The sequence below is a fragment of the Coloeus monedula genome (genome assembly GCF_965178545.1).
Source record: "Coloeus monedula genome assembly, chromosome: 23".
Classification (NCBI taxonomy): Eukaryota; Metazoa; Chordata; class Aves; order Passeriformes; family Corvidae; genus Coloeus; species Coloeus monedula.
Genome location: NC_138803.1, coordinates 2,314,939 through 2,340,372, shown reverse-complemented (window position 1 = coordinate 2,340,372; position 25,434 = coordinate 2,314,939). Strand labels below are relative to the sequence as shown.

The window sequence follows — 25,434 nt, the reverse complement described above, 5'->3', positions numbered from 1 at the left end:
GTGGGTGCCTGCAGCCAGGGCAGCTCCCCAGGCTGAGCACCCAGGCTGTGCTCTCCTCTTCTGCACAGGCTCTGATCTCCGGAGGCCTCGAGGCTCTGGCCCGTGACTCATCATTTGTAGCAGTGACCAGGGACGAGATGGCGGCCAGCAGCCAGCTGGAGATGGATGAAGTGGAGAAAGCAGCCGTGGAGCTGCTAAAGGGAAGAGAAACACTGCAGGGCACAAAAACTGGCTCTGCCCCACTGGACACCTCAGCCGTGCTGCCAGGCAGCTCCCCAGGGCTCAGTGCAGCCCCCTCCCAAAAGACTGTCGCTGCCACTCGCCTGTGAGCTGCCCACTGCAATAGCCCAGGGTCCTGTCACAGGGGGTGCTGGAGCAGAGCCACACTGTTCCCTGCTGTGGTCCTGAGGTCCTCTGGCCAGCTGTGGCATTATTTTTGGGACAGGTCTCTGGGATGCTGGTGCAGAACAGGACAGTGCTGTTCCAGCGGGGTCTTGCAAGAGCTGGACAGGTCATTAAAGTGTTCCTGCTGTGTGATTCTGGATCCCCCTCCCCTCCTTCCTCTGCTGCCCTGCCTGCACAGCCAGTGGAGGGGGTTGCAAATGCAAGACCACGTGTAGCCAGAGCTGGCAGAGATTCACATGGCAGCCTCCAGTCCAGTCATTTTGAGGTTGCCAAGCTCTGGGGGTCTCCTGATATCCCAGCACTGGACCCTGCATCCTCATATCTCTGCTGGAGCCTGCAGCCTCCTGCCTGCAGCCAAGTCTGGCCTGTGAGGAGGAGATGTGCCAAGGGCTGGGCAGCAAAATGGGGCCTGGGGGCTTCTTGGCTCCTTGTCCCAGCTGTGTATGAACCTGGGTATGGGGCAGAGGTGTGAAAGCATGTTCAGGCTGGGGCAGCAGCCCTGAGGGCTGGCCAAGAGGAGAGTTGGACACTGTGATGCCATTTCTGCTCCTTCCACTATTTCCACACTGTGCTCTTGGGGTCAGGCATCCATCCCAGTCTCTGGGAAGGTTCAGCCCATGACGTCCATCCCCACAGCTCAGCGGGGCACGGGCCAGGAGAGTGTGGAGCTGTTCCTGCAGCGCTCCCAGCACTGCCTGCGCTGGTGCCGAGCAGCAGCCGAGGTTACTCCTCTCGGGGCTGCCCAGGCGTTGTGTTAGAGATCACAGTGCCCCCATGGGATCTGGGTGCTGAGCACTGGGGCAGCCCCATCTCCCAGCCAAGCTCTTTGGTGGGATCTGGCTCCCGAGGGCCCCTGGCCCAGCCTGACTGGGAGCTGGGGGACTCTTGAGCACCTAATATATATTAAAATGCGGAGAGTGGATGGGTCCCAGGGGAGGAGCAGATCAATGAGCCAGCCTGCTCCCCAGCATGGCTTTTATTAACTCAGTCTGAGTTCCAGCTGCAGCCTGAGCACCAGAGCCAGCCTGGTGCCTGGCCATGGCAGTGCAGCTTCCACTACAGCACGCAGCCAGCAGAGATGGATGCTGTGGGGGAAACTGCTGCATCCCTTCCTCTTGCTTCTTTGCCCTGGGGCAGGACCTGCGCCCTTTCACACCCATACCCTCACACCCACTGCTGATGGAGGTGCACGGGGGTTGGCACTTTGGCTCTGGCAGCTGCTCTGCCAGGGGATGTCAAGGACATGTTATGGGGTGAGGGGTCGTGGTCTCCTGGTGGGTTTAGGGAGGTGCAGGACTGCGTGTGTCACTTGCCAAGACAGGTGGGTGCTCACTGGAGACTAAACATGAAGGGTGACACTATGGTGGGAACAATCCCACTGTGGTGGGGCCTCTGCACCCTCTCCTGGGGCTGCACAGTGGATGATTTGCTCCATCTCATGTGGTGTGTGTGGTGTGTCTCAAGATGATTCTAGCTGGACTGGGGGACAGATGTGATTTGTGGTACAGCTGGCATGTGGGTGGGAGTAGGAAGAGAGCAACATCACGGCACAGTCACTGCCCCTCTCTGCCTAGAGCTTCAGTGGGGAAGAGTCCAGCCTCAGGAAAACCAGCAGCTCAGGGTGGGAACTGCACCATGGACCAGGTGTCCTTGCAAATATGGGACAAAGAAAGAGGAACATTAGCTCCTCACAACCTTGCAGGAAGACAGACAGGCCATGTCCTGCTCATCCCCATGATTTTGTACCACATACGGTGCCCTGGGACTTACCCATCCCAGCAGAACTGAGGAGCTCCTGCGGGATGCAGAGTCCTGTGCGCATGTGGCCCGTGGTCCTGGCACCTTGGGAGGAGCACGAGTGGATGGGGTGAAGGGCCAGTGCTGCTGAGGTGAAGGTACCAGATTCCAGAACAGAGGGCAGGCACTGGGCTCTGGGCCAAGCACAGCACTGCCTCACTGGCTGTTGGCCACCAGTGCTGGAATGTCCTGGCTATCCTTCTCCCAGGGTACAGCCTGGACTCCTCAAAAGAAACCTCTGTGTGCCTCAGTTTGCCCTCACGCTCCATTGCTCTTTGCCCTGACATTGACACCAACCTGCAGAGCTCAGAGTCCCCTGTAGGTCCCACACCTGCTGGAAGATGCTTTCTCCTGCTGAGCCAGGGCCTGTCTGCCATCAGGCTGCCATCAGCCCCGGCAACGCGAATGCAGCTCAGGAAAGCCGTAAGCTCCTTCAGCTCCCCAGTGCTTGCCCGTCTCCAGTCCTGCTCCCTGATGGCCTCTGGATGTGTCTCCCTCACCAGCCTCCCAGGACCAGCTCCTAGGATGGAGCCAATGGCCTTGTGGGCAAGGCTCTGTGGGCAGTGCCCTGAGCTGTGTGGGACCCCAGCCCCGCAGTACGGACTGTGCACGCTGGAGAGCCGTACTGGCACCTGGCCACCATCCTGCCATGCCACCGGCCCCATGCCCTGTCCTCTTAGGAATGACCCTCACCACAGCCTTGCACAGCCCAGAGGGTTACCAGACCCCCGGCCCAGGGGCTCTGTCCGGAGCACTGAGCTCACCCCCGCCCTGCTTTGTATCCTGCTGCTCCATGGTGCCACCCCCAACACCACAGAGGGGACGGGATCCAGCGGAGCCAAGGAGGTGTCTGAGTGATGCCAACCACGAGGGAACACGCCATTCGGTACAGCCCGGAACAGCCCTCGGTACAGCCCCGGTACAGCTCCGGTAAATCCCAGAAGATCCCGGAGCAGCGCAGGCGGCGGTGGGGCCGCGGGCCTGGCAGGGGGCAGCACGGAATGACGAGTGTGAGTGAGCGTGAGTGAGTGCGAGTGTGAGTGCAACTGTGTCCGTGTGTCCGTGTGTCCGTGTGTCCGCGTGTCCGCGTGTCCGCGTGTCCGTGCGCGCGCCTCCCCCCTCCGAGCGCGATCCCGCTCCCTCCGCCCCGTGCCCGCGCTCCGGCTCTGGGGGCGTGGCCCGGCTCGGCCCCGCCCCGCACCTGGCCCGGCCCCGCCCCGCCCGCGGCCCCGCCCCTCCCGCCCCGCGGATGCTCCGGGGCAGCGGCGGCCGCGGTGCCGGCGCGGGGCCATGGCGGCCCCGGACAGCTGCGTGAAGGTGGCCGTGAGGTGGGCGCGGGGGTCGCTGCTTCCGGCGGGGGAGGGCCGTGCGTCCTGGGGGGGGGGGGGTGGGAGCACGGAGCGCGGTGCGCCCGGGACCGATGCCGAAAGGCGGGGCGGGCGCTGCAGCTGCGGGTGCGAGCGGGGGTTGGTGGGTGCCCGCTCGGCTCTGAGCCCCCCCAGGGCAGTGAGACCCCGCCGAGCCGGTCTCTGCCGCACCCCCTGCGCCCTCCGCCGCTCTCCTCCCCACCCCCCGCTCCCCGCCGTTTCGGGATGTGTCCCCCCTCTCCCCACCGGCTCCGGCGCCGCGCAGCCCCGCACTGCCCTCCCTCCACCCACCCCCACCGCCCGCCATCCCCCGTGGCCGGCGGAGGGCGAGGCCGGGAGCCCCCCGGCTTCTCCACCTGCAGAGCCGGCTGGCGCCCAGCCTGGGCAGTTCCCGGCTGCTGAGCGGGTGGCTTTGGCCGTCCGAAGTGTCACCAGGATGCCGGCGGTTGTGGGGACTCCCTGCCCGCCCCCCCTCCCCCCCCGCTGGGTGGTGGGAAACGATGCGGTATCTCGGTGTCCTTTGTGCTGGGAACAATGCGCCTGCAGACCCGCACCTCACAGAGGAGCTGCTGGCTGCCTCTGAGCCCGCCGGGGCTCGGGGGGCTGCGGGAGCTCGGGGGGCGTGGGCCGGGCGAGGCCGAGCCCCGCAGGAACGGGTGACACCCCCCAGTGTCACCCTCGTCTTTGTGAGCGCCATGCCCGGGCCGGTGCGCGCCGTACGGGCGGAGGGGCTCTGCCGCTCCCTGCCCCTCGGGAGGAAGGAGTCCCCGGGGAAGGAGGGGATCTGGATCCCACGGAGCGGGATTCCGGCAATGCCGGACCCTGCCCGGGCCGGGACCCTGTCGCGGCAGAGCCGCCGTCACGCGGGGGAAGGGACCGCCCGGTCCCCGCTCACCCCGTGCCTGTGCCGGGGCAGTCGCATCTGCCGCGCCCGTGGCGTGGGAGCGGATCGGACCCCGCGGGAGCCCGGCCCCGCAGCCCGTCCCACCCGGCCGGGCACGCCGTGCCTCCCCCCGTCTGTCCCCTGTGCCCCCGGCACGGGCAGGAGAGGGCTGGTGGCTGCGGGGACCGCGCGGGGCTCGGAGGGCACTGCCCGCGCCCTGCCTGGTCGGAGCGGGAGCACAAAAGATGCTGCTGGTGCAGCGGCAGTGATGGAGGGAGAGCGGGTGGGTGTGGGGCTGTGTGTGCGTGTGCACGCCGATGTGCAGGGCTGTGTGCGTGTGCACGCGTGTGTGTGCACTACCACACCTCCCGTCCCCCCTTGCCCTTCCAGTCCGCTCGCCCTGGGAGCAGCCGGAGGGGATTTTTTTGCCATTCTCCTCTCGAGAGGCCGAGGGTCGAGGCCAGGCTTTGGCTGTGAAGGATGGGGGAGCTGCAGGAGTGACGGCAGCTCCTGCTGCGGCTGCTGCTGGGGTGCCTGCACAGGGGCAGGGAGGGTTGTGCCAAGATCGAGTGTCTGTGCCAGGACACTGACCTGGGAACCGAGTTAATGCCGTCGCTGGGGGTGGAGATTTCCTCCTGGCCAGACTCTTCCCGTCTCCATCCTGCATTCTCTCGAGATGATGCCTTTTAACATCATCCTGGAGATGGGGTGGGTGCCCCGCGGGATGGCGGCTGTGGAGTCGTTTCTGCTGGGCTCTCCTAATCCCTCAGGTCCCTTCCGGCAGTGGGGTCCTGGGCTGGCTGGTGCTGGGGCAGGGGATCGCAGCCGGGAGGCGACTGGGGTATGCAGCATTGCAGTGGGGCTGGAGTGGTCATGGTGAGGAACCAGGGAGGGGGGAGAGGTCCAACCCTCTTCCACCCCTCCCTTGAGGGAGTGAGCCAACATCCCGCTCAGTGCAGCTGGTGAGAGCTGGGCAGATGGGGGGATGTGGTGGTGGAGGTGAGTCAGGAGGACAAAGGAGCAAGGCTGGGAACAAGGAGGCTGCAAAACAAAGCCGTCAGGTCGCCATGCAGCAAGGTGGCTCTGATGCTGAGCTGAGTGTGCAAGGGCTGAACTGTTCTCCCTGCAGACCACCCACCTTTTCTGCCACAGCAGCCCCGAGGGGCTGGGGCTGGATCCCCTCCTGTCCTGGACTTGGAGCAGAGTGAGGTTTTCCTTTGTCAGTGCTGGTGACACCCTGCTGGTGGAGCAGCCAGGCTGCAGGATTCTCTAAGACCCTTGAAGTAAACCTGCCCCAGATCCCACCTCTCTCAGCCATCAGAGCATGGGGGGGATTGAATGTTTCTGGGATGCAGCAGGACACGGATCAAAGCTCCCCTTTTGTCCCTTGTTAATAACATGAATGGGCCAGCTGTGCTGTTTCTTTGGGGTCTCTGTGTCTGTGCTGCTGGTGGGAGCAAGGTGGGACCTGGGGAAGAGCCAAGGACACTGGGAAGTGTTGGTGGACACTGGGTGGTGTTGGTGGAATGCACTGTTATTTGCTGGGGTCAAACAGCTGGGGATGATCCAGCTGATGTCAAGAGGTGCCAGAGCCATCAGGACCCATCTCTGTGGTCCCACAGAGCCCTTAGGGTGGGAGGAGTAGGGACAGTTGAACAGAGATGCTGGATCTGTGTGCCCCAGTTCCTGCTGATTGTCTTGGTGTGGCAGGGGAAGGCAGGAGCGATGCTGTGGTGTTTCACTCTCAGCCTTACAGGCTCCCATCTTCTCCTCGAGGCCCTCATCTGCCCCATTTGTGCTGGGCTCCAAAGAACCCGGGTGCTGAGCCCCCAGTTGTGCTGCGGGGACATTATTTAGGCTTCCCACGTGCTGGGAGGGAAATGGCCGGTACCTGCGGCAGCGCTGCTGTCAGCAGAAGGAAATGCAGGCCCAGCAGCTCCTCCTGGCCCAGGGGCTGATTTGTTCCTATACCTTGTACCTGCAGCTCAGACCTGCACTGTCTGCAAGGGCAGGGCTGGATCCTGCCCCGGCCCTTGCCCTCCCTGCCAGCAGGGTCTGCCTTTGCTTGCCCCTTACCCCCAAGTGTGGCTTGTGGCTCCCCGGGCGGGGAAGGACCGGCAGGGCCGAGCTGGCGCCGCAGTCAGGCCGTGCCCGCGTGCCCTGCGCCAGGGCAGCGGCCTCAGCAGGAAGCTGCGTCCTGCCAGAATGGTGCTGAGCAGGGCCTGGGGGCCACCCCTCCTCAGACAGCAGCCGCTGCTTCCTTCTTGGAGGTGACCTTCAAGCGGGTGGCTGCAATGCAGCCAGCGCCGCAGCTCCCCACTCCTGCCCTCTGTCTAGGAGCACAGCCTTGGTTTGAGGCTTGGGACAGAAATTTGAGGTTTGTGCCTTGAGGCTGGGCAGCCCCTCTCCCCACAGCCCCCTCCAAGACTGCAGACAGGTGCTGCCAGCTCCTGCAGCCACAGTGAGCCGGGGAGTGCGACTCGCTGTGCTGGCTGCAGGAAGCAGAGCTCAGCCCAGTAGTTTTGCAGTGTCAGGAAGGGCTGATGGCATGTATTGACCCCAGAAACCATTAAACTCCTTGGCTGGAGGCCTGAGTGGCCTGGCTGGCTGCAGAGCTGCTCCCTGAGGGCAGCTCCAAACTGGCAGGCTCATCGGAGAGAGACAGTGGCATCCCCTGTGCCAGAGCTGCCCCTGGCACTGAGCATGCCTGGCCCACTGCAGAGACGCAGGAAACGGAGCTTGTGAAATTGGGGAAGGAAGTTGAGTCGTATTTCAAGTTTATTTAAACTCTGCAACCTCCAGTGCTCTGCTGCTCTCGAAGACGCCCCTGCTGCGATGCTCTGTGGTCCATGCCAACAGCCCGCTGCTGGCTCATGCCTCGGGGAGTGCCTCCCAGCTCCTCCTCGGAGTCCCCCCTCCCCTCATCATCGGGCACCCCTGGGAGTGCTTCGGCCGAGTGGCTGAGCTGGCAAAGGCCTGGTGGTCGGATCAGCTGGGCTCCAGCCCTGCCAGGGTCCTGGCATCTCTACTGCCCCACGGCTGGGGCTCTCTGCCTGCTGGGATGCTTTCTGTGAATCCAAAGTCTCTGGAACCAGCTGGGGTCAGTCCCCGAGGAAGTGAAGCTGTAGCCCTTCCACATCAGCTCTCTGGGATGGATTTGGGTCCAGCTGGAAAGGTGGTATGAACCCAACTCATGCCAGTGTCTGTGCTGCCCAAGGGCTCCAGTGGGGAGAGGGAGGCTGCAGCCCTGGTACCTGCTGCCCACCGTCACCTGCTGCTGCTGCTGTAGCTTGGAGCCCCTTTGTGTGGTCCTGGGGGGCACTGTCTCCTGCCAGCTTTGCTGGTGTGGGGCTGGCTTTGCTCAGCTGTCACAGGGCCGTGCAGGGAGAGATAAGGCAATCAATTCTACCCCAAGGCATGGGATGTGACTGTCTCCTGGAGGGGGAGGGGTAGGGAAGGGGAAGGGGGGAGGGGAGCAGCCCATCCTGGTGTTGGGCACAGCCCTGGGGTGCTCTGTCTCCCGTCTGCAGGGTCAGGGGGCAGCCCTGATCCCCGGAAGGAAAGATCTCAGGAGGCTGCTGTATCCTCAGGGTGCTGGGTTGGCAGACCACTGGTGTGGGCACCCCAGCCCCTTTCTCTCCACCCTTTGCACCTACTGAAGGCAACTCAGCCCTGGAAGCGGCCCCTGCCCCATTTTGTGACTGTTTTGCTGCTGGGCTGAACCCACCCAGAGGAGCTGCTGCTCTTTGCTTTCGCTTTGTGGGTTCCCAGCCTGCTGTGGCTCGGGGCTGCTGTTCAGAGAGCGGCGAGGCAGCGGCTGCCCAGCCTGGAGGGAGGTGTCGGGGACCGCGGAGGGCAGGGACTGCCCGGGCTCTGGGGCAGTGCTGAGCCCAGGTGCGTGGGTGCAGGGCGTTCTGTGCCTGGCTTCAATCAGGCTCTCAATCGGCTTTTACAGCGGAAATGTCAGAAAGGGGATGGGGACGGTGCGAGGGGGGAGCAGGGCTGCGCCCCGCGGTCCCGCCGGATGCGCCATCGCCCACAGCAAAGCTGCTTGGGGAGGCTTTTGGTGCCTGCACACATCACCCATCGGCAGGGGATTTAACTGAGCACCGTGGAGCCTCAGGAGCTTGGGAGGCCAGGGCCTCCCAAGGATCAGCCGGAGGACGGAGCCAGCTGCTGCCTCAGCAGTGAAATTGGAGGCAGGAGAAAATTGCAGATGAAGCCCCAAACAAAGCTGTCAGGAACATGGCTCCTGGCCCCAGGAGAGGGAAGGTGATAGCCCCTGCGAGCCCGATGTGAACCACGGAGCCAGGCCTGGCCAGTGGCTGTACTGCTGTTCCCGCTGGGGGCGGGGGGCTGGCCCCGGTGGTCCCACAGGGCTATTTCCTGCTGGAGGCTGTCAAAACACTCCGTGCCACTGGTTAAACAGCCGCCAGATTTGGGATGTGGTGGATTGTGAGGGCAGCTGCCGCTGGGATCTGCTGCAGGAGATCAGTCTGCAGGGGGTGACTCTGCACCCTGGTCAGCTGCTGATGGGTTTTACTTTGCCTGGGTGGAAGGGACAGTGACTGGCCACCTGCCCACCACCCCTTCCCTCTCTGGGCAGAGCAGGAGCCGGTCCAGTGCTGCCCTGGTACGTGCTTGTGTCCCCACTGGCACCACACTGCTGTGTGGGTGGAGGCTGCCTCACCTTGCCTGGAGTCTGTCCCTCTCCATACGGATGCCGTACAGTCATTACCCCCATTGCCAAGTGAGGCTTCAGAGCCGGGCCCGAGGACCTGGGGATTCCAGTGCAGTCCCTTTCCCTGCTCTGCAGCTCCTTGGAGCCTGACGTGGGTGGGGATGATTTCTTGTCACAGCTTGCTGTAGTGGAGCCTGGTGCCAAGCTCCCCGTCCATGGTCTACCTGCCCCATGTAACTGTGTGGGGCTGTGGACACCTCCCTGCCCACTGCCCATGCCCAAATTTGGCAGAGTGAGGTGTCTTCATCCCTGCTCTGGTCTGGGATGCTGGCTGATGCTGGCAGGGAGCTGAACTGCTGCTTCTCTTCCTCTAAGCCTTCAAGCACTGAGTTCCCTGGCCCAGCGTTGCAGGGCTGGAAAGCACAACCCAGCCCCTCCATGGGGGAGGGGGTCTCTGGGTCTGTGGTGCTGAGGTCTCTGCTCATCCATTATCTCAGGCTGCACCTCCCTGAGGGAGACATGAGGTCAAAACATTCCCTGTTCCTTGCCCAGGTGAGGGACTGGGTTTGCTCCTGGGTGCTTCACAGCATCTCCAATCCTGCTGGCCAAGGGCTTGGCGTTTATTTGTATTTTGGGGAGGGGTTGGAGAGGCACCCCTTTTGTGCCATCTACTCCTGCATCTTGTGGGCAAGACAAGCAAGTTTGCTCTGGCGTTCCCTGTGGGCTGTGGTATCTTCTGCCAAGGTCAGGTTGTTGTTTCCCAGTGGCAGTCGGAGTGCACTGGGGGCTGCCAGCGTGCTGGCTTTAGGGCAGCCTGATCTCCAGTATGGGCACACCATACTGGTACTGGGGTGGAAGTGGGACGTGGGGACCTTGCAGGGGCACCTGGGGAAGGGCGAGATCCTGTGGATGTGATTCACTGACTTGGGAGGAAATGGGAGCCTCAACACTGGGGTGCAGAGCTGGGTGGGGAAATGTGTCCGTCTGTCTCCACAGGGGTGTCTGTGCTTCGCAGGATCAGGCTGATGGCCGGTCAGGCCCAGGGTCTACCGGTGAACAATGGTTTCCTTTTAACTCCCTGTTAATTGCTGATACTGCTGCTGAGCCAGTGGTTTTGGGGCCGTTCCTGCATGGCTGGAGGGGAGTGGGGGCCCTGCTGGGGCATGTGTCACATCGTGTGTGCTGTCACACGTGTGTTTCCCACCCCACCTGGGGTCTTGTGACACTGCACCCCTTTACAGGTGACTGTCCTGGGTTTGTTTGCAAACATCCTCGTGGTGCTCCCCTTGGGAGGAGCTGGAGGTATCATCAGTCACTTATGGGGCTGAAGGTGGAGTCCAGGGAGATCCCAAACTGGGCTGAGCAGAGAACGATCCCGTGCATCCCCTGGCCCCTGCTGGTCCATGCCTGCTGCCAAGGGCTGGGTGTCCCCAGTGCTGGCCTGTGCAGGCAGCACATCCCTCATCCCTGCACCACGATGGGTTCAGCGCAGAGCAGATGGTGCAGCTCAGAGCCTCGTGCTCCTGCCAGAGCTAATGAGCAGCACATGCTGCCTGCCAGGGCCTGATTTAAAGGTTTCCCTAAGCCTGGGAAAGTCTGGAGTGGTAGGATTAGGGGGAGCCCTGGGGGGCTCTGGGGTCCAAGGCAGCGGGGCTTGCCCTGCAGGGGAGCAGGCTGGGTGGCATTGGGGTGGCTTCCTTGGGGGGATGGATGTGGTGTGGAGGCATGTCCCCCCTTTGAGCTGTGCCCAGTGGGCCTCTGGGTGCACCCCAGCTCTGTGGGGTGTCCCCAGGCTGCCCAGGAGCTCTGTCTTGCCCCAGTGCTGATCCAGTCGTGCTGGCTGTGGCACCCCCTGCCTCGGTAGGGTCCGATGGGGACACGGTGGCATGGGGGGCTCTGTGCTGTGCTTGCTTCTGCTGGGAGGTGCCTGGCTTTATCTCTTAATTGGACCGTTTGCTGACCAGACCTGGCAGTCTCTGGGGAGCCTGATTCAATTTTCTCTGATTGCTGAGCCACTTCCCTGCCGTGGTAATTAAATGCTGAACTTTGTCTTGGTTTGTGTCCAATATAACCTGTGTGCAGAGAGCCAGCCCTTGGCAGCCAGCGCTCCCCCGGGCCCCCATGCTCAGGGGGAATGGGGCTGGGAGATCCTTCCCCAGGCAAGGGGGAAGATTCCCCCATGGGATCTGGGCCTGGGGAGCCACTGGTGAGGGCAGGCAGCCCCATGTGTGCTTGCTGTGTTGGCCTGGAGATGTGGGAAAACCTGGAGAACGTTGTTCTGATCCTGCCCTGGGGAGCTGCTTGGCCAAGCTGAGTGCCCCCCACACTGCTGTGCTGCACCCCATGTGCCACACCCCACCTCACCTGCTGGGTCTGTGGTGCCTGGGCTGTCCAAGACCCATGAGATGTCCTGGGAGAGCATCAGAGGATGTGAGAGCTGCTCCTCCTGGCTGACCTGGACTGCTTGGTGGGATTGACCAGGGCAGCAGCAAAGTGTGGGGGGCAGGCTTGGGGCAGAGGAGAGTGAGGTGCACGGGGAGCTGTGTGCAGGGCTGGGCTGCTGGGCTGGTGCTGCTGCAGCTCTGAGCTGGGGAGGCTGGAGGGAGCCGGTGGCACAGGGAGCAGAGATGGGGCATGGGAGGAGTGGGGATGGGAGCAGGGCAAGCAGAGGGGATGTGGGCGTGCGAGCGGGATGAATGCAGGGTCGTGTGGGGAGGGGAAATGGGGTGAATGCAGATGATGTGGGGAGTGGGGTGAGCACAGGTGATGTGGGAACAGAGAAGGGAGCAGAATGCGTGCAGGCAGTGCGGGGAGAAGAGCCAGGTGCTGTCTGGGCTTGCCCAGCCCACCTGTTCTGACAGGCTCACAGAGCTGGGCTGTGCCCTGGTGGGGTCTGCCAGCTCCAGCCTCTGCCAGCCCACGGCAGCTGGTGCCTGTGGCTGGGTGAGGGGCAGTGCTTCCCCAGCATCGCAGTGGGCAGCCTTGCCCCTCTGCAGGCAAAGTGGACAAGAGGTCATGGCTATGAGCATCTGGGGCCTGGCACAGAGAGGGAAAGTCCCGTGGAGCTCTTCCACCCATCACTCTCCAGCTCTCTGGCTCTGCTCCCTGGGCAGCCAGCCCTTCCTGGCTGAGCAGCCTCCTTGGGAGGGAAGAGGAACAGCTCTTTGTAGGGTTTGCAGGCAGCTTGCAGAGAGGTCTCGGAGGGACAGGAACTCTTTGTGACCCCCCAAGTCTGTGAGCAGCTGCCCTACAGCCCCCTGACAGCGCTGGGAAATGTTGGAGGGTGTGTGTGCTCAGGTTCCCTGGAAGGTGCAACAGCCCCTGTGTGATGTGGGTGATCCTGGGTGATGGGTCTGGGTCCCTCTGTCTCTGTGCCAGGGCAGCTGTGTCCCAGCAGGATGGCATGGCCTGGCATGATGCCTTTTCCTGGTCTTAAAATCAAGAGGCATACACGGTTAGAAGGGGAAAAGGAATTTTACCTTGGTATTTATTTTTAAGGATCCTTAGGTGCACACGTCCAGGTCATATGCATCGAGATGCACCCTGCTGAGTCTGTCTCTGTGTCTCTGTCTCTCTTCCCCTCCCAACATTGGGTATAATATTCTAGGTGTTACTAATTAGCAGATCTATCAAAGATTCCCCAATGAGAGGCTCAAGTGAGCCCCCCTCCCCAAGGAGCCTTCCCCTGGATGGTTCTATCTTGGTTTACAGAATGTGTTCTGGAGAGGACCTTGGGCTCTGGGGCACACCGATCCCCAGCTACGAAGCTTCTAAAATGTTGAGTCTCTCAGCTTGACAAACAAGTCCAAGAATGTAGGCAAAAAGCACTGAGAGTACAGAAGTTGTAAAAAGGTAAAACAGGGATATAAAAGAAAAGGCAAAAAATCTTCATGGCATCAGCATGTGCCCACAGGCAGTTTGGTGGGGTGCGGCTGTCGTGGCTCTGGCTCTGTGCTGGGGGGCTGTGGGAGGGTGCTGCCATGGCTTTGGCAAAGTGCTGGGGGCCAAGGATACTCCGAGCCCCTTGGGGCTGCCATGGTGGTGGGCTGGGAGACAGGAAGGTGAGGCAGTTGGGTGAGGAGGACATGAACCCAGCAGTCCCCGTCAGCCAAACTGTGCTGTCCCGTGCGAGGAGACAGCCTCCCTTCGGAGTGCAGGAGGCTGGTGGTGTGTGCAGCCCTGCAGTGGGGACACTGGCTATGCCTGGTGTGGTCAACCCCATCCCTTGGCCTCTTGTAGGGCTTGAGATGCTGGGATGGGCAGCTCCCTCCCCGGGAGGCTGTGCCTGCTGCAATCAGGGACCCCAGGCTGACCCTGCCTGTGGAGCTGCCTCACAGTGCCCACCTGGCACTTGGCTCCCAGGCCCTCCTCTGCTCCCCCAGGCCTGGCACAGGGCAGCGGTGCAGAACAGCTCACCCTTTGTGCCTGCCGAAGCTCCTGCCCCTCAGCTCCTGCCCCTCGGGGTGCAGGACCCGCTCCCCGCCCTCTTCCCAGATGCTCGGTCTCCCTGGCAGCTCAGCCATGGAGACAGCGCTTTCAGAGCCTGCCAGCCTGGCAGGGATGGGAAGGGGAGCAGTGGAGACGCTCCAGCCGAGGTCCCCTTTGTGTGTGTCCCTGTGTGGCTGCGGCTCTCCTGGCACGCACAGCACAGCTCGTGCTGATGGCTGTGGATGCTGAGGCTGGATCAGGCTCCTGCTGAGATGCCCAGCGGGAGCTGCTGGCTGGGGAGGGATTTTCTGCACCCCCACCTGCTCCTCTGTGTGCTCATCCATCCACCTCCTGCCTGGGGGACGGGGTGCCTGGGAAGGTTTTCCTGGCAGGAGCATTTGGCTGGGAGCGTGCAGCTCTGTCCTGGCTCTCCATTCCTTGTCCCCGTCCCTTCGGGAGGAGCTGAGGGGGTGGGGGTTGGTGTGGCTGAGGTCCTGCTGGCTCTCTCCTTCCTGGGGTGCTGCCTGTGCTGAGGCCGGTGTGTTCATGTGGGCGGGAGGGAGATGAGCACTGAGCACCTTGCTGGCCTCAGGACAGGCCGTATCCTCCCCACAGCCACTTTGGGCACAAGTGGTCACCAGTGCCAGTGTGGGGCTGGCTGGGCACGGACTGGCTGGGAGAGCTGGGGCTTGGGTCACTCCTGCCAAGCTGGAGGGTGGAAGGCAGCACCCCACTGGTTAATTAACTGCTGGTTAATTTTGGCTGCGCTTGGCAGTGAGGTTCCTAAGGGCCACATAACCACGGGAGCCTGTGCCATGGACCCTCAGGAGGGCAGCAAGGCTCTCGGTGGGCGTCCCAGTCCTGTAGGCCAGGGCACCCCAATGTGTTTGGCTCTGCTGTGGGTCCCATTGGTTGGCACAAGCTGTGCTCAGGGCTGGGGGCTCATGACTGGGTGCGGAGCAGGTTGGCTGGCGGGTGAGGGAGCATCTCCATCACTCACAGGTTTGACCCTGACAGCATCACACCCGGTTCTTCTGGACCTATGAACAGACAGCATGTGGCCAGGACCTTCTTTGGTGTGGCAGGGACAAGGAGTGCCAGAACACACTCAAATGGTGACTTTATGGCCACCAAAGTTGCTCATCTGTGGGAGAACATGGGAAAGTGAGGCAGAGGATGGCAGCACTGCAACCTCCCACAGTGTCACCAGCAGGGGTTGAGAACAGGGCCAAGGAGAGAGCCCGGGCTGCCTCTGTAGGTGGTTGTCATGTTTGGCTGGAAAGCTGCTGGCAGGAAAGGACCTGGGGGATGCTGGTCAGTGGTGGCTGAACATGAGCCCAGGTGTGCCCAGGTGGCCAAGAAGGTGACCTGGCTTGTACCAGCCTTAGGACCAGGGCAGTGCTCATCCCTCTGAGCTGGGCACTGCTGAGGCACCTCCATTCCTGAGGGCAGCCTTGGAACCCTCACTAGAAAGAGATTGAGGGGCTGGAGAAGGGGCATGTCCAGAGAAATGAATGGGGCTAGAAAAGGGTCTGGAGCACCAGGAGGGACTGAGGGAACTGGGGGGGCTCAGCCTGGAAAAAAGGAGGGTCAGAGGGGACCTTCTTGCTCTCTATAACTCCCTGACAGGAGCATGGAGCCAGGTTGAGCTCTGCTCCCAGGTAAAAAGTGACAGGACAAGAGGAAACGGCCTCAAGTTGTCCTGGGGAGGTTTAGGTTGGATATAAGGAAAAATTTCTTCCCTGAAAGGGTGGTCAGGCACAGGGTGCCCAGGGCAGTGGTGGAGTTGCCATCCCTGAGAGTGTCCAAAAGATGTGTGGGTGTGGCACCAGGGGACGTGGGTTAGTGGTGAGTATGGCAGAGCTGGGGGAATGGTTGGACTCAATGATCTTAGAGAGCTTTTTCAACCTAAACAATTCCATGATTCCATGTTTGGAGGAGGTGTCATGGTGCCTGGGCATGACTTGGAACTACATGTGAACACCTCCCTAACCCAACCAGTGTCTCATGTTGCCCAGTGCCCAGCCTGGTGGGCTTCCTGAGAGGGCAGGGGTGCCACACTCTGGTACAGGAGAGCCGGGCCAGTTGCACACTGGGGAGCAGGAGGAGCAGCTGCACTGGCCTAGAGAAACCCTCTGAGATGTCTCCTGGTGGCCACATAAGACCCCCATGATGCTTTGTGATGTCTCTGTGCTTTCCCACACGAGTTTTGGCAGCTGGTGCCCGTCCTTGCTCTCTTGCTCCACTCATCCCACTCTCATAGCAGAGTCTGTAGTATTTGTCCACCAGCTGGCAGCAGCTCCCAGGGACATCCCTGGGTGATGCTCGGGCAATTGCCTGAAGAGCAAGACCTTCCTGGGGGGGTTCCTGCATCTCCCATGCCTCTCTCACGCTGGGGAGCCAGGACAGGATGGCATGGGGGAGCACTCCAGGTATTGGCACACTGGGTCCTCTCCAGCCCCACAGGTCCCCTGGTTGGGAGAGCCAGGGTGAGGAATGGGTCTCTTGGGTGCTTGGAGCTGGTTGGGCAGTGAGGTTTGGGGAATGGGAGTGGGGCAGATGTTGGTGTTGGTGTATGGACACTGGAACAGCCCAGCATGGCCAGGCTCAAAGTGAGTTCCTAAATGCCCTGTGGAAAATTCATGTGTGCACACCCCTCCAGTGCTGCTTCTCCCCCCCTTGCAGGTATTTAACCCTCTGGAGGGAGTGGAGGGCAAGTGGAGAGACAAAGAAATATTTTGCTGAAAACCTGCTCTCTTTTTTCCTAACAGGAAAAAAAGTTCCCAAACGTATTGTAGCTCCAGTTGGTTCCTCTGCCCATTCCCTGGGGCCGCAGTTGCTGTGCATGTCTAGGGTGGGGATGGGGGAAGCACATCATCTTGTTCCAAAAGTAATTAAAGTCAGGGATAATTTTTCTGGAGGAGGGTGGAACCCTGGGAAGGCGACAGGAACGAGTCTGGGACTGAGCACATCAGAAGCTGCTTTTTATTGTGGCTGCTGAGCTAAATATATCCACAGAGGCACAGAGCTGTTCCCATGCCTCTGCTGTGAGGGGGTGCCTGTGCACTGCCTGCCCTGCCAGGGACACCCTGTGCCCCCAAACACAGCCCAGGGGTTGGGCCCTCCTGGGCTTTGTGTGCCACTGGCTGGGTGGGTGAGGAGTGGTGACTCAGGTGTGGAGCTGTGCCAGGGCAGGGTCAGGCTGGAGATCAGGGAAAGGTTCTTCCCCCCGAGGGTGCTGGGCACTGACCAGGCTCCCCAGGGAATGAATGGGCACAGCCCCGAGGCTGCCAGAGCTCCAGGAGCGTTTGGACAGCGCTGCCAGGGATGCCCAGGGCGGGATTTGGGGCTGTCTGCAGGGCCAGGGGTTGGACTGGGTGATCCTGGTGGGTCCCTTCCAGCTCAGGAGATTCCATGATTCTGAGTCCCAATCCACACAGCAGCTGCTCAGGTCTCGATGTGGCTTGCCAGGGATGTGGTTTGAAGGAATTAATAGCTGTGTTTATGGAGCACCCGGGGACGGGAGCTGTGCAGTCATTAGCACTAATGAGAACTATTTGCATGGTGCTTGGCTCCAGACTCCTTTCTCCATGAGTCCCCTGGGAGCCCCCAGCTTCCTGCAGCCAGTGCATCCGCCGACAGCCCTGAAGAGGAGCAGTGTCAGTGCAGGTCCAGCTGCTCCGCTCCCACGTTCTCGGGCAGGGGCTGAGTGCCGTGGGTGGGATGCGATGGGTGGCTCACGCTCCCTGCCCAAGCCAGGAGCCAGCGCAGCCTCGCCTGTCGCGATCCCATCGTCGAGTCCACGGCTGGGGACAGCTGTTGGGCTGGGCAGGGGTTTGGTTCCAATGGTGGGGACTGTCTCGTCATGTGTCTGCATTTTGCATTTCAAGCCTCTGTAGCTGCGGTTTGATGTGTCTGTGTCGGCAGCGAGCGGGGCTGTGCTGTGGCCTGGCTGCCTGACTGTGCCCCGGTCCCTGATGGGGCTGCTGCGATGCCATGGCCTGTGCCCAGCCCCTCTGCGATGCTGTGATCCATGTCTGTGCCCAGCCCCTCTTTGATGCCATGGCCCGTGTCTGTGCCCAGCCCTGCTGTGGTGCCGTGGCCCGTGTCTGTGCCCAGCCCCTCTTTGATGCTGTGGCCCGTGTCTGTGCCCAGCCCTGCTGTGATCCCATGGCCTGTGTCTGTGCCCAGCCCTGCTGTGATGCCATGGCCCGTGTCTGTGCCCAGCCCCTCTTTGATGCCATGGCCCGTGTCTGTGCCCAGCCCTGCCGGGGGCATCGGGGTGCATGAGCCAGCACAGGCGTGGGGGCTGCCTGGCCCGGGCTGGTGGTCCGGGGGCAGTTTTGGGTGCAGGCTGTGTGTTGCTACCGGCTCTGTGCCCAGCCCTGCCTGTCACCTCAGGAGTGGAGGTGTCTGCTGGTATTTCTGGGATGTGTCAATCTCTGTTCTCAGCTACAAGGAGGTCAGGGTGATGGCTGGCTGCAGGAGCTGAGGCTTCCCCTGCCCTGTATGCTCCATGTTGCAGGCAGAGGTGCTGCCCGTGCCCTGCCTGCATGAGCCATGTTTCCAGCAGAGATTGGAGAATGTCCTGAGCTGGAGGGGACCCACAAGGTTCACTGATTCCAACCCCTGGCCCTGCACAGACACCCCAACAATCCCACCCTGGGCATCCCTGGGAACGGTGTCCAAACGCTCCTGGAGCTCTGGCAGCCTCGGGGCCGTGCCCATTCCCTGGGGAGCCTGGGCAGTGCCCAGCAGCCTCTGGGGGAAGAACCTTTCCCTGCTCTCCAGCCTAACCCTCCCCTGGCACAGCTCCAGCTGTTACACTGGGTCCTGTCCCTGTCACAGAGAGCAGAGATTGGAGCTGCTCCTTGTGGGGAAGCTGCAGAGCTCGATAAGGTCTGACCTCATGGTGCTTTTATCCAGTCTGAACAAGCCAAGTGACCTCAGCTGCTTCTCATATGGTTCCTCAAGGCCCTTCGCCGTTCTCCTGTCCCTCCTTTGGACACTCCCTAATACCTTTATGTCTTTCTTACACTGCAGTGCCCAAAACTGCACACAGCGCTCAAGGTGAGGCTGTGCCAGTGCAGAGCAGGGAACAGTCTTTTGCCTCCAGTTGTGCTGGACTAGACACACTCTAGGACACGGCACCCAGCATGGGCTGTGCTCACATCCTCAGGACCAGACTGGTGTCCCCCAAGGCTGGGCTGCCCTCAGCCTGCTTCTCTTCCCATAGGATCCGTCCGCAGCTGCCCAAAGAGAAGATAGAGGGATGTCACATCTGTACCTCGGTGACACCTGGTGAGCCCCAGGTGCTGCTGGGGAAGGACAAGGCCTTCACCTATGACTTCGTCTTTGACCTGGACACATGGCAGGAGCGGATCTACACGACCTGTATGGGGAAGCTCATCGAGGGCTGCTTCGAGGGCTACAATGCCACTGTGCTGGCCTACGGGCAGGTACAGGCCCTGCCCGCTCTGAGGGGTCTGCCCCCAGTGTTGGGCTCTCCAGCAGCACTGGGGATACTGGGAGGGCACCTGCAGAGGTTAAGGAAGGTGCAGGGTGTGTGAGATCCTGGGTATGGAGAGAACAGAGCTGCCCCTGGTTGGGTGAGAGCTGGGGGCAGGGGTGGCACTGGGTGGGAAGAGGCAGGGCTGGGATGGGAATGTGGGAGCTGATGTGTTGCTGGGGGTCACGGTGGCTCAGTGAGGGTGTTTGGGGAGCCTAAAGTAGCAGGGGGAGAATGTGGGGTGCATTGAGCTGAGCCTGGGAAGGCCCAATCAGCTGCCCCTCTCTGTCTCTGCACAGACTGGCGCAGGGAAGACGTACACCATGGGCACCGGCTTCGACATGAGCATCTCCGAGGAGGAGCAGGGCATCATCCCGCGGGCCATCAGCCACCTCTTCAGCGGCATCGAGGAGCGCAAGCGAGCGGCCCAGAGCCAGGGCGTGGCAGCACCCGAGTTCAAAGTCAGCGCCCAGTTCCTGGAGGTGGGTGGTGGGAGGTCTGGGGGACACCCTGCCCCGTCCTTGCTCCTCTCCCATGCCTTGGGTGCCTTGAGATCTCCGTGCCCTGACTGCTTCCCAACAGAGCTGGAGCCCTCAGTGGGCATGGGACTGGGGATGTGTGCTGGTGCCGTGGAGACTCGAAGCACCTCGATGTTGTTGGCCTCACGATGGCTACAAACTGGGTGGAGGGAGCTCCCACCATGGGAAGGGTCTTATGGCTTGGTCCCCTGGTGATCCAGGGGCTCTGGGCTGTCTTGCCCCTGTTTGAGGTCAAGGATAGCGGGATACCTGCTACCTTGGACCAGAGTTGCCAGTGAAACAGGAAGAGGAGAAGGTGCCACTCTTGGTGGGGTTGAGGAAGGACTGTGCTGTTTTCCATGTCCTTTGTTGCATCTCTGACATTGAGAATGCATCCTCTCCTGCCTCTGTCCTGGCTTCTCCTATTTAAAAGCCCCTTCTGTTAATGGCTTCATTCCCTGGAGAAGTTTGTCCTGGGAAGCCCATGGACCTCGTGTGTTGGCAGCGTTTTTCTGGGGGTTGCTCCTGGGCTGAAAGAGCAAAGAGATGCAGGTGGGAACTGGTTGAAGGCCCCAGTGAGAAAGCACAGGGTGATGTTGAGCAAAGCTGAGCTCCCAAGCAGGCTTCATCTGGTTGAGGTTGTGACCTGGGATGCGCCCAGAGGAGATGGGCAGGGAGGGACCCCGTGCTGTCATCTTGCTTCCAGGTGGTTTTCTTGGCCATCACACCTTGGTGTCTTCAGATGCTGATGGCTTGGAGAGGGCCCAAAGTCACCTCCTTGCTGGGGAAATCCTTCCCACTTATGTCTCCATCTGCAGAGCCCCTGTTAGCTCCTGCGGCGCTGTTGCATCCTCCCATTCCCATCACTTGGCCTAGCCAAGCTCCTGGTTGCCTTCCCAATTGTGCTCAGCTCATGGGGCTTCTCTTCAGGGATCCTGTGTGCTGGGATGGAAATGGGGGCAATTTCCTGCCTGTCCTGAAGTCCTGCATGGGTAAAGCAGCACATGGCCTCATCAGCCACTGGTCACCAACCCTCCTGTCCTGGCAGGGGCACAGGACTTGTTCTGGCTGATCCCTGTCTTGTGATTGTGCTCCTGGGAGCAGGCTCTGGGAGGTTTAAAACTTTGAGGAGCCTGGTGGCACCTGGGGCAGCCAGGGACAGATTAGCCTGATCCGTTCTGCTGGCCAGGCACCTGCAGTCCTCGGGTGACCCAGCACTCTGCACTGGGGTGGGGGTACAAGAGGGTGACATGGAATGGTGATAGTGGGGGGACAGATGGGCAGGGGTGTCCCTCCACCCCAGGCTGAGAGAGGATGCTGCAGAGTTGAGATAAGGATGGAGTCAGCTCTGGGGCAGCAGGGTTTTCCTGCTTGTTCAGCACTCCCTGGTCCCCCTTATCCCCTTTCCACTTGACAGATGACTTCAAGGAGCTGTGATGAGAGAGGTTTCACTGGCTCCTGTGGCCAGGTGAGCCAGGAAGGTCAGGGGGATGTGTAGCTCCTGGGTGTCTGCTCAGTGGATAGGCCAGGGACTGGACAGGGTTGGGCTGTGGAAACCAACCCAGACTGCAGCTCAGAGCTTTGCATGGCGGGTTCTGGAGCCCCAGTCTGGTGAGGAGTGGCTAAGGGAACTGTGGGGCTCAGCCTGGAGAAGAGGAGGCTCAGGGAGGACCTTCTCTCTCTCTACAACTTCCTGACAGGAGGGTGGGGGGCCAGGCGGGGGTTGAGCTCTGCTCCCAGGGAACAGGGACAGGACAAGAGGAAACGGCCTCAAGCTGTGCCAGCTGAGGTTTAGATTGGATATTAGGAAAAATTTCTTCCCTGAAAGGGTGTTCTGGCATTGGCACAGGGTGCCCATGGCAGTGCTGTAGCCACCACCCCTGGAAATGTCCAAAAGATGTGTGGGTGTGGCACTTGGGGACATGGGTTAGTGATTAACATGGCAGTGCTGGGGTAAATGGTTGGAGTTGATGATCTTAGAGGGCTTTTCCAGTCTGAAGGGTTCCATGACTCTGTGCATCCTGTGTTCCATCCTCTCTGCATGCACATGCTTGTGCCTCCTCTCCTACACCTGCACACACCCTAGCTCCCTGCTCAGCCTTGCACACGCGTGTGAGCACACGAGCATCCCCAGCTGTGGGGGGAGTGGCAGCAGGGTGCCAGAGGGCAGCTCCTGCCAGTGCCAGGCTTGAGCAGCCTCGTGCTTCCTCTGCTCACCCCACGCCCACTGCTGCCCCGCTCAGCTCTACAACGAGGAGATCCTGGACCTGTTCGACAGCACCCGCGACCCTGATGCGCGGCACCGCAAATCCAACATCAAAATCCACGAGGATGCCAGCGGAAGCATCTACACCACAGGGGTCACATCACGCCTCATCAGCTCCCAGGATGAGGTGGGTGCAGGGGGGGCACACACAGAGCAGGGGTGGCAGCTGGCTGCCCCTGGCCAGGGATGTGCTATGTGGGAACAGCTTGGTGGGGGGAGATCTCTCCCAGGGTGGGACAGTGCAGTCCTGGGCGTGTTCTGGAAAAGGTCAGTGTGCCCACTGAGCTGCACAGGGTCTGTCCTGACTCACCAGAAGGGTGCTTTAAGGTTTCCTTCCCTGCCTGGTGTCATTGTAGCTGATCCAGTGCCTAAAACAAGGAGCTCTTTCCCGCACCACTGCCAGCACCCAGATGAACGTGCAGAGCTCCCGGTCCCATGCCATCTTCACCATTCACCTGTGCCAGACGAGAGTGTGTGCCCGCCCAGAGCTGGTGAGATGTGGTCCTGCCTCATGGCCAGGCTGTTCCTGGGTTCCATATCCAGGTGATGCATGAAGTTCCCTTGGGAAGGGGAGAGGGTTTGAAGTCTGGTGAAGAGAAGCAGGGATTTTTCTGTCTTCTCTCCAGTCACGGCCAGCATTAGGATTTAATGGGAGCTGAGGGTGGCTCAGAGCAAGCTGCTCTTGGGATCCTGTCCCCATCTCTGAGGGGCTGGATACGGAGGGGGAACGCTCAGACTCTCATTGACATCTGAGTGAAGCCAAGGGAGCTTCTGCCTGCTCCAGTCTGGGGTGGTGACCCCTCGTGTGTCCCTGGCTGCAGGTGAATGGGGAGGTGAGCAGCCTTCTGGATGGATCCCAACCCGCCACTGAGTACGAGACCTTGACAGCCAAGTTTCACTTCGTGGACCTGGCTGGCTCGGAGAGGCTGAAGCGGACGGGTGCCACTGGCGAGAGGGCAAAGGAAGGGATCTCCATCAACTGCGGGCTGGTATGGCACCAGGCTGCACGGGGTAGGGCCAGTGGCAAGGCAAGGCCTGCCAGGGAAAGCCTGTGACACTTCTGGGTCTTGCTCGGAGCTACCATGGGCTGTTGGGGTGCTGCTGTCTTGGCTGGGGTTCGTGCTGCCCGTGCCTGATGGCAGGAGTGTGCACAGTGCCAGCGGTGAGAGCACAGCTCTGCTGCCAAAGGAGACGTGTGCTGTGGGGAGGGGTGCAGCTGGGCACAGTGTGCAGGTCCCAAAAGGGTGAGATCTGCTAATCAGAGCTACAAAACCAACCCTGGGGCTTGATGCTGCTTCTCAGTGCAGCATGGGAGAGAGGAACAGCCCAGGCTAAGGGAAGACCAGTGCCTGCCCCTTGTGCAACCCAAACCTGTGCTGCAGTGTGTGCCCCAGGCCTGACGTGCTGGCTACCTGGCAGCTGTATCCTCAGCCAGGGCTGAATCTGGGGGGGGGGCTTCCCTCTGTGTTGGTAGCTGGCCTTGGGGAATGTCATCAGTGCCCTCGGAGACCAGAGCAAGAAGGTTGTGCACGTGCCCTACCGCGACTCCAAGCTCACCCGCCTGCTGCAGGACTCCCTCGGGGGCAACAGGTAAGGGGGTCCCAGGTGGGGGCTGAGCTTGGGGTGAGGGCTGCTGGGGCTGTCCCTCTGCAGATGGGGCTGAGGGGCTCTGGAGCTGTGTAGGAGCTGTCTCAGGGCTCCAGGGGCTGCTTGATGGGGAAGGGATGCCTTCTTCCAGGCACGGCATGAGTTTGCAGATGTAAAGATTGTGGCTCCTCACCAGCCTTAGGCGCAATTAGCAGCTTTGGCAGAATCAGGTGGTGCAAAACCCTCCTGAGCCCTCGCAGATCTGGGACTTGGCAAGTGGTTGTGCCCAGCATGGGACTGAATTCCCTGCCTCTCCTGCAGAGAGGGAGGCACTGAGGGAGGGCTGCCTTTGCTCAGCACTGTGTGATGTGCTTGAGGGGTCCTGTGAGTTCTCTGGCTCTGGGAGGGATGAACACAGTTTATAGCTTGTTTTAAAACACAGAAGGGCCCAGGATGGGTGTCTGGGGCGTGTGTTCTGTGCTGGCTCCTGGGTTTCCACCTGCTGGGTTGCCAAACAGTGCCGGGACTTTCTTTCACGCTGCCCTTGCACCCCCAAGCCAAACCATCATGATCGCCTGCGTGAGCCCCTCTGACCGGGATTTCATGGAGACCCTGAACACGCTCAAGTACGCGAACCGGGCCCGCAACATCAAGAACAAAGTGGTGGTGAACCAGGACAAGACGAGCCAGCAGATCAGCGCCCTGCGGGCTGAGATCGCCCGGCTGCAGATGGAGCTGATGGAGTACAAGGCAGTGAGTGGCCCCGTGTCCTGCTGTGACCCTGGCCAGCAAGGGAACCCCGTGCAGCCAGCTGTTCACTGCCCCCCAGTGGGATGGGGGAGAGAATTCCAAGAGGAGCAGGGAGAAAACTCGTTGGCTTAGATACAGTTTAAGAAGTAAAGCAAGCCAAGGAACTCATTGCCCATGTCCCATCACAGGGAGGTGTTCAGCCATCCCCAGCCCAGCAGGGCTCTGTCAAGTGTAACAGTGGCTCGGGACAACACTGCAGGCACCCCCTGTTTCTTCTTCCTACCTCCAGCTTTATATGCTGAGCATGACATCCCATGGTTTGGGATATCCCTGTGGTGAGTGGGGGACAGCTGTCCTGGATGTGTTCCCCCAGCTCCTTGTGCACCCCTGGCCCAGCGCTGGTGGGTCAGGGAGAGGGGCAGAACAGCCCCTGGTGCTGTGCAAGCCCTGCTCAGCAGGAGCTAAATCATCCCTGTGGGATCAGTGCTGTTTTCAGCACAGATCCCAGACACAGCACCATGCAAAGCTGCTGGGAGGAAAATTAGCTCCACCAAAGGCAAACCCAGCTGATGGAGTGACCCTGGTGAGGAGGCAGAGATGGATGCAGAAAGCCCCCTCCTTGTGTTTGAATTGGGGCAGGGTTAGTGGGACAGACCCTCCTGCCTCCCATCCCCTGCCCCTCTGCATAGGAGTCACTGCTAGGAGGAGTCAGGAGGCTTAAGAAACAGGGTCCCAGCTCCTGCCTGTCAAGGCGGGGCCTTGGCCAGGTTTTGGGGGTGGTAAGGCAGGGAGAAGCCCTGAAGCATCTCTCACCCTCTGCCTGCTCAGCTCGGACTTCCCTGGTCCCTAGGTTTGTCCCTGCTTTCATGTCTGGGCTTGCCCCAGGGCTGCAGTGCTGGGTCTCCGTGTTCCAGCTTGCCCTGCACTCAGGGCCTTCCCTCCTGTCCCCACAGGGCAAGCGGGTGATCGGGGAGGATGGCGCAGAGGGCTACAGTGACCTGTTCCGTGAGAACGCCATGCTGCAGAAGGAGAACAGCGCCCTGCGCATGAGGGTGAAGGCCATGCAGGAGGCCATCGATGCCATCAACAGCAGGGTCACCTACCTCATGAGCCAGGAGGCCAACCTGATGCTGGCCAAAGCAGGTGAGGCTGGGCTGGTGTGTGGCATGGTGGGTCAGCCCAGGCAGCAGCTGGGACGGGGGCTGTGGTACAGCTGTGCCTGCCTCCATCCCCCTGTGCCTCT

At 61.1% G+C, this 25,434-nt stretch overlaps 2 protein-coding genes across 3 annotated transcripts in view; both read left to right on the top strand.

Annotated features, from left to right (window-relative positions):
* The window catches only part of CACNA1S (calcium voltage-gated channel subunit alpha1 S), a 45,616-nt gene extending 45,079 nt beyond the window's left edge, over positions 1-537 (top strand). The window contains exon 44 of the mRNA XM_082296239.1: positions 69-537. Within this exon, the coding sequence (XP_082152365.1) occupies positions 69-329 (261 nt within the window). The 3' untranslated portion in view covers positions 330-537. The remainder of the gene's footprint in view (positions 1-68) is intronic.
* Positions 538-3,492: 2,955 nt separating this feature from the next.
* KIF21B (kinesin family member 21B) overlaps positions 3,493-25,434 on the top strand; it is a gene marked incomplete at both ends in the record, with an annotated part of 39,334 nt that continues 17,392 nt past the window's right edge. For both annotated transcript variants that reach the window (XM_082296326.1, XM_082296325.1), the window contains 9 exons: positions 3,493-3,530; positions 18,798-19,020; positions 19,370-19,552; positions 21,832-21,981; positions 22,211-22,345; positions 22,676-22,843; positions 23,329-23,444; positions 23,999-24,194; positions 25,145-25,334. In XM_082296326.1, the coding sequence (XP_082152452.1) occupies positions 3,493-3,530; positions 18,798-19,020; positions 19,370-19,552; positions 21,832-21,981; positions 22,211-22,345; positions 22,676-22,843; positions 23,329-23,444; positions 23,999-24,194; positions 25,145-25,334 (1,399 nt within the window). The remainder of the gene's footprint in view (positions 3,531-18,797; positions 19,021-19,369; positions 19,553-21,831; positions 21,982-22,210; positions 22,346-22,675; positions 22,844-23,328; positions 23,445-23,998; positions 24,195-25,144; positions 25,335-25,434) is intronic.